The sequence below is a fragment of the Labeo rohita genome, chromosome 16, assembly GCF_022985175.1.
Source record: "Labeo rohita strain BAU-BD-2019 chromosome 16, IGBB_LRoh.1.0, whole genome shotgun sequence".
Classification (NCBI taxonomy): Eukaryota; Metazoa; Chordata; class Actinopteri; order Cypriniformes; family Cyprinidae; genus Labeo; species Labeo rohita.
In genome coordinates this window covers 29,981,590-29,989,222 of record NC_066884.1, presented here as the reverse complement: position 1 = coordinate 29,989,222, position 7,633 = coordinate 29,981,590, and the positions used below count along the sequence as shown (strand labels likewise).

At 36.6% G+C, this 7,633-nt stretch overlaps 1 protein-coding gene across 1 annotated transcript in view; it reads right to left on the bottom strand.

Annotated features, from left to right (window-relative positions):
- Positions 1-539: 539 nt before the first annotated feature.
- dnah5 (dynein, axonemal, heavy chain 5) overlaps positions 540-7,633 on the bottom strand; it is a 110,265-nt gene continuing 103,171 nt past the window's right edge. Inside the window, exons 78-80 of the mRNA XM_051132385.1 lie at positions 5,386-5,538; positions 3,736-3,967; positions 540-1,407 (exon numbers count right to left, since the gene is read on the bottom strand). Of these exons, the coding sequence (XP_050988342.1) occupies positions 1,256-1,407; positions 3,736-3,967; positions 5,386-5,538 (537 nt within the window). The 3' untranslated portion in view covers positions 540-1,255. The remainder of the gene's footprint in view (positions 1,408-3,735; positions 3,968-5,385; positions 5,539-7,633) is intronic.

Below are 7,633 nucleotides of genomic sequence, written 5' to 3'. Positions count from 1 at the left end.
TCTGACATTAAAGGTGCAATAGGTGATTGTCTTCAGAAACATTTTTTGTTATGCTGGTTGAAATGCTTTTCACATCCCGATAGCAATCATTAAGTTTAGTGGTCAAATTGTATTTATATGTGTTTATATATTCTGTGGAAGGCGTAGGACCAAGAAATATTCTTCCAATTCTTTGGCTTTCCTACCTGCCTGTCAACATATGTATTTGCATACCTCTGCACACCCTGTTCGCGCAGACAGCATTCGTCATCAGCGAGTTCACATACCCTACGCATCAACAACCTGATCTTCCTTTCTGGTATTATAATACTTCTACTAACTGTACTATAAAGTGTTCTCACGGTTAATGACGTGATGGTTAAGGCCACTAGAGCATTTACGGTAGTTTTGTGGCAGACTGACAACTGCGCATGTGTATAACGTGAATCTGTACGTTCTGGAAAGGTGAAGAGATAACTCGCTCTAACGGCATCTGTCTCTCTTTATTTTATATATTTCTTTTCTGTTTGTGACCTGAGTTGAATGCATGCTTTTGTACATTTTTCACGTGAAAATCCGCCATCTTCTCGTCTCCCATACATTATTAGCACCACACAGTTTTCCTATTTGGGCTGTTGAACATTTCAACTAGGTGTTACAATGTATTTTAGTAATGCTGTCTTTGGTCGTCTAGTCTGTGTGCCTTCATGCATTCGGGAGGCGTGGCTTTGGAAGGCGATTTGCTGGGAGGGTAGAACGTTGGCTTTCAGTGCTATCAGGCTAAAGTTAGCATTTTCCAAGATCTCCTATTGCACCTTTAATTTTACATGTTAGACTGCATCTGAGAATAAATGGTTTCTACTGAGGTGCTAAAATGGGCGGAGGTGAGTCTCTTCCACAGTTCAGACAGCTAAACCTTGACTTGTACACCTGAGACTGTTTACTGTAGGAGAAGCATGAGTACGCTTCAGCTGGGCTGTTAATCAGCAGGCTTACATTTGGCCTTTAATCCACAGGTTCATGCATTTAAAAACGAGACCCAGCAGATGGTCTTGAGAGGCACTCAGAAAACCATATGACGATGTCTGACGACAATATTTATGATGGATTTGCAAATTTAGATGTCAAGGCTCTTGCTGTGGCTCTAAGGATTTTATGTATGGTACTACAGACAGCTATGCATGTTTATTTATTTAGCTGATTAGGGTAAACATAAGTTAAAGTACAGGAAGAGAGAAAGGCATCCACATTTGTATACAATCATTTTAAAAGATGATTATTTGACGTCACACAGGAGGGCCACTCCTCTCAGGATCCAGTATTCTGGAGGGTGACTGGTTCTCAGGTCAACAGCTGCGATGTAGTTCAGGTCTGTTCGAACAGGCTTCTTATATATTGGACATGAGTACAAGCGAGGATCTTTGACACCTTAGGAAAGATACAGTAAGCTAGTAATTAGGTTCATATTTCAGCATGATCAAAATGAATGCAACGTTTTGCATGGTTTTTATTTTTTAAATCTGGGAAGTTAAAAACACCATTGTCTAGGTAAACAATTGTATAAAAGGCAAAACACTTACTTGCAAGTGTTAATTCACTGCATGGATTAAATTAGTCCCTATCACATTAATTTAGGCTAAAATAACAGTTCACCCACTGAAAATGAACATACAATGCCCTCCACAAATACTGGCACCCTTGGCTTTTTTGCATATTTGCGGAGCTAGTGTCATTGATTAGATGAACGCAGCATGCAAGCTGTTTATATAATGGCTCCAACACTGCATATCCACATGTTATATATTGCAGACTGTAAGATTTTGTGGACTGTAAATGGAAGAATAAAATGTTTTCCGTCACCATTTGACATTTTTCAACAATTTTTGACATTTTTCAAACACTAAAACAAACTGATGATAATCCAGGGTTAAGTGCAGTGTGAACAGCCCTATTTTATTATTGCTATTTTATTTATTTAAATAGTTTCAGTAATTTACTTTAGTTAAAAGTTAGGTTTTTGTAATAAAACTATGAGGAGAAACAGCATAAACAAATATTCATTTTTAATTTTGTTTATTTTTACCAAGGGTGCCAATAGAGAGAGTTTCATGACTTCATAGATATTTTAATGCCCTTTTAGATATTGGGTCTTTTCTTTAGAGGAATGTCTTCTTTTTCCAAATTTTTCATGCCTATAATTCATGAAGTATTAGAGATATTGCAATATGATTTTACATTCTAGTTGTTAATAACAAACTTTACTTTTGGAATCTTAACTTATAAGGCCCTACATCGTTCAGTCCCAGAGATATGGGGATCTCAATGAGGCTCTATGTGCAGATTGTTGAATATTACCCATTTCCAGTGGTTCAAAACCAAATGTCAGTTTGTATACAGCTGATACTTCTTGTATTTAAAGAACAATATCTGAAGAAGAAATAAATATTGAAATTAGAATTGTATCATGTCTCCCTCTATCAAAACAACTCCATAGAACATACCTGTCTGAGTGCTAAAAGTGCACTGAAATGGTCAAGTTGAGGCATATATTCTGCATTTGAATCTGTTTCAGGTATATTTGGAAGAAAGGATTTTGTTCATTTTAACAGCTTCTAAAGCTACCAAGAGTTTTAGCATGCAGTATTGTAACATGTTTGAAACAAATCCCACACCTCATAGGGAAGTGTGGTTACTTTCTCCACACATTGCATTTACATCAGTAAACCAAGATTTACCTCAGCTGAATTAATTATTAGAATTTCTTTTTCTTTTTTATTGTTATAAAATATAAAGCATAGCCATAGATCAAGTAGTATCTACTTCTCAAGGGCATATTTGGCAGAATCACTGATAGTACATCAACATTTAAGGTCTCTCACACTTAAAATAATTAACACTGGGTAATTCTGAACCCTACGAAAATGGAATCCTGGGTAATCTTATTTTACATTTCATACTGTTTGTACTTTACTTAAGAGTTAACAGTTGATCCTGGTCATTCATAATCTGACATGTCATTTGCATTGTTAACAGTGATGACTAGATAAACACACAACTACATTTGATTTTTGACCACTGAAAATAGTTAAGATACTAAATTTGGACATGGAGCTGCATTGAGATCTCATTGTCTCTTGGATTAAAGCATGCAGGGGCTTAAAAATGAAGGTTCCCAAAAAAAAGTTTCTTAGGAACCAGAATCTAAAATCATGTTAAGATAATGTTTATACTTCTGGAGTTACAGGCACACAAATTTGGGAAAAATAATATTCATTACACTCAAACAGGTATGTTCTATGCAATTATTTTGATAGAGGGAAACAAGATATAATTCTAATTTCAAAATTATTTTTTCTTCAGACATCGTTCTTTAAATAAAAAAATTATAAGCTGTATACAAAGTGACCAAACTTTGGTTTTTGACCACTAAAAATGGGTAATATTGTGGCAGTGTGACAGTCTTTGAACTGTAAGCCTGCGTCCACAAAGGATGCCACACAACATGGCATTTTTTATTTTAGCTTTTTATCTCTTCTTTGTCATTTATTTCTGCTCAGACATCAGAAAGTTATCTGTCTATATCTGTCTGTGAATGACATTTTGTTATGTCCCTTTATTTAAAATGTTTCCATCACTAAATGTTTGCTGTTACTGGTTGTGATGCACATTATTTCTTTGCATTTTTAAAGTTACAATGGAACAAAGCATAATCAGCAAAAATGAAAAACAAAAAAACAAACAAACAAAAAAACTTACCATTATTCTCTGCATACATCCTGACCACAGGCATCATCTCGAACAGTACTTTGGGTTTGGAATCAATGAGCTTACAGTTCCTGCGGTCCCAGCCAGCCCCTTCCAGGTAGAGGCCGTAAACATACACCCCCTCTGCAGGAGGCTGTGAGACGTCATCCTTCATCCATTTTGTAACTTCATTACACAGAACCATACGGTCCAACGCCCACCCCTTGTTAGCACGAGTGATCTCCTGTCAAGTTACATGATTAATGTGTAGTGCTTGTATTTTATTATTAAATCACTCAAAATAAATTAAAAATCTCATGCCAATCTACAGAAATATAATATAGTGTAATATAATATATCAAGCTGAATAGGATAAAATGAATTATTAAAATATGTAAGTAATTCAATATAATTCACACAAAACTTCGCAAACCAAATTATATTTGCCTCCCTGCACCTCAATTTAAGCAATAAACGGATCTGTACTGTTCTTTGAAAAAAAAAAAAAAAAAAAAAAAAAAAGCTGTGACTGATATGAAGCATCTGGGTTCTTTCCCAAAGTTTATTCTCAAAAGCTGCAGGTGTTGGCACAAAAACACAGCTGAGAACAGAAAACAGGACGGGTGCCCAATTTTAATTAAAAGAATCCTGTTTCGTGCAAGCTGTTTATCCCCAAGGCATTAGCTAGAACGTGTCCCACTGAGCAGATCCCTCACTGCCCAAAAGACCTCTAAACTCACTATTACTGGTTCCTCCAGGGATATCATGCATATGGAGACTAATCTGCCACTCAAAAAAGTATGTTTAGGAAACATTTATACCAGATGTTGGCATAACATCACATATTTGGTGTAAAACATCAACAAAAACCAAACAGGATGCATTAATATTCATTTTATCCTTGTAAAGTCTGACATATGAAATAAGAGTTTTTATTTAGAAGCCCAAATTGAGCAAAAAATGGCTGATATTTATAGGACCAGAAAGTAAGATGAAATTCTGATAACTTGTAAATTAATAACATTTTATAACGGTATAACAGACTACTTACATAAGTGGATATTAAAATCACCTGTCACTCTATATCAAATAACATGTTTTATTAAGATGACATTTGAATTCTGAGTTTATAACCACAGCTTTGTAGCTTTTATTGTGGGGGTTAAAACATACAATGTATTATAATGCAATGATAATTGAGAAACAAATAACTATTTCTCCAAAGCTTGATGTTATCACAGTCTTTGATGCTCACATTTATGATTTTCTAAAAAATAAAATATGAATATTCAGGTAAACATAAGCTGCTTCAGAACGATAAGTGTTCATCTTGAAACATAAAAAATAGTTATTTGTACATTTACTTTAGAAATATCACAAAAGATTTTACAGCAAAAATACTGGTCAAGTGAACCAAGACCTAAAAAGAAATGTAAAGGTCTTTTACTTGCTAAAAAAAGTATAAAGTATCAATCAGCAGGCATAAGCCATGATCATACCGTATGATGCTGCAAGGTTTACAGGCTTAAAAACTACCTCAGAAAGGACAAAATTGAAATGGCTTTTGTGGTAGAGGACAACATATCTGATCAGCGCAACTGATCAACAGGGAATAAGTACAAGTGTATGTTTAGCAGAAGTGTCTGTGTGATAGTTACCCACCTGTCTCATAGCTGTCAGAAACCCCTGTGGGTTGAAGAAGCCTGTCATCCAAAAGCAGTTGGGTCGTCCCTCAAAAATCCAAGAGTGGAACTGCCGGTTCCGCTCCAGCAACTCTGTGAACCAAAACCCCAACGTGGTGGAAGCCCAGGAGGCCTGCGTACAGACACAAACACACACACACACACAGAGGAAGTCACCTAAGCGCAACCACACATATGAAGATAGGAGTAATAGTTAGCAAATCCATATCTCACAGAGATGCTCAAGGCGTATGCACATGGTTGAATAACTGACACATGCAGAGTTTTCACTCTGCTCTGAGCCATCAAGCATAAAAACCACCATAAAAAATATACCAAACAGCTCTTTGTGTGAGTAACCGTTCAAAAAATAAGTCATTATTCACTGAAAATCTCACCCTTTACACTTACATACTCCATAAATTAGCATGTTACATTCAGTGATAAGAAAAGTGATGTCCAGTGATAAAAAGCATTAGAATTTCATAGGTTGATTATGAGGATGACATTTAGGCCCAATCCCAATTCTACCCCTTACCCCTACACTTTCCCCTACCCCTCCGTTTGGCGCGTTCACGTGTAGGGGTAGGGGTGTCTCAATTCTCTTTTGGTTGGAGGGGTGGGGGGGAGGGGGAGGGGGAAGGGGAAGGGCTAGATAGCCCTCCAAACGAAGATTTTTCGGGACCTCACTTCAAACCAAGGGCTAAGAGAAATTTCCAACATGGCTGCTCACTCGAGCAAGCAGACCCATAAATGTAAGTAATTTTTGCCATTAATAAGAATTTTTATGACAATTTTTCATTATATGTATATTTCCTTCAATCTTGTGTTTGTGTTTACGTGATGTTCTGTAATGAAACGTTTGCAAAAAATCGCTAAAGTTTGCTAGCGGATAGCACTGATTGCACGATATTAGAAGACATATGTTTTATCTACAGGGATCGAAATTAACTATTTTACTTAGTTTGACTTAGTTTACGCCCCTGCCTGAGTAAGTAAGGGTTTGAAAAGTGTGTCCCCAGTGGAAATTACGCCCCTGCCTGAGTGGAACTCTGAAACTGAGTTATCATTTGATGTGAATATATGCCGCGTTGTACAGTATATTGAGACGGAGGCGCCAGAATTGCGTCTGGCAGAATGACATTTTATTTGTCCACAATCAAAAATCGTCGTATCACACACCCCTAATTTCAATGTAGTTTACAAATCCGGAACAGAGGTTGGTTGAGAGAGAGAAAAAACGGCCGGTTCCGAGTTTCAGCGGAGCGCAGTGTCAGTGACAGGGAGTGATTGATGGCTAATATCTAAATTCTGCATTAAAGTTAAGAATGTGCAGATCGAGTTTAATTAGTTGTGTAATGTTGGAGAAAACAGCGAAACTGTCACTGTATTAACATATGATGACGTATGACAGTGTAGTAGTGGTGTCCCATTTCTTAGGGGAACATTTTTAACCCTTCCCCTTCCCACTTTGTTTCAAGGGGCAAGGGGAAGGGGCGAGGGGTAGGCAAAGGGGTAGAAAATAGAATTGGGATTGGGCCTTAGGAGCAATGAAAGATGGCAAGATTAGTGTATAACTTAAATTTTTGAATTCATTTTTAAAATGATATTCATCATACAAGACAAAACCATTTAGGGACAGATTTAGTAACAGCTTGCGCCAGCACAAACCCTCTTCTGGCATTAAAAGAAACGCTGTGAGGTTTTACTAACGACACAGTGAAAAATTCAAGGAAGGATTAATTTAACGATGTAAGGTGATTTACTAGGTTTGTGGTAGCCATTTTACTAACATTTGCACCATTATTTAACATCCCAAAGAAGCATGTCTTAACCAGTTTTGCACCTGTGTTGTTAGTAGATTACCTGCACCTGATTATCTTTGGCCCTACACTAATTTGAACTTCTCTTTGTAGATTGCATTGGTCATTATGGAAATGAGCTGGCTGCGTCTGTGTTCTTTAATTTGCACATTGCCAGCAGATCCCCTGCAGAACTTTCTACTCCCATCGGCCCTTTTTAATGGGATTGTGTTCTCATGCTAATTTGCCCTATTTAGTAAATCTAGCCCATAAACTCTAAAGGGTCAATTTTCCTATTCTTAAGTCAAATTTAAATAATCAACTAATAAATAGGATATTATTTCATTTAATACTGAATAGAATTTTAGAATAGAAATCATTTTTACAGACATCCCCATGATATACAGTTATCCAAATATGGCTGAA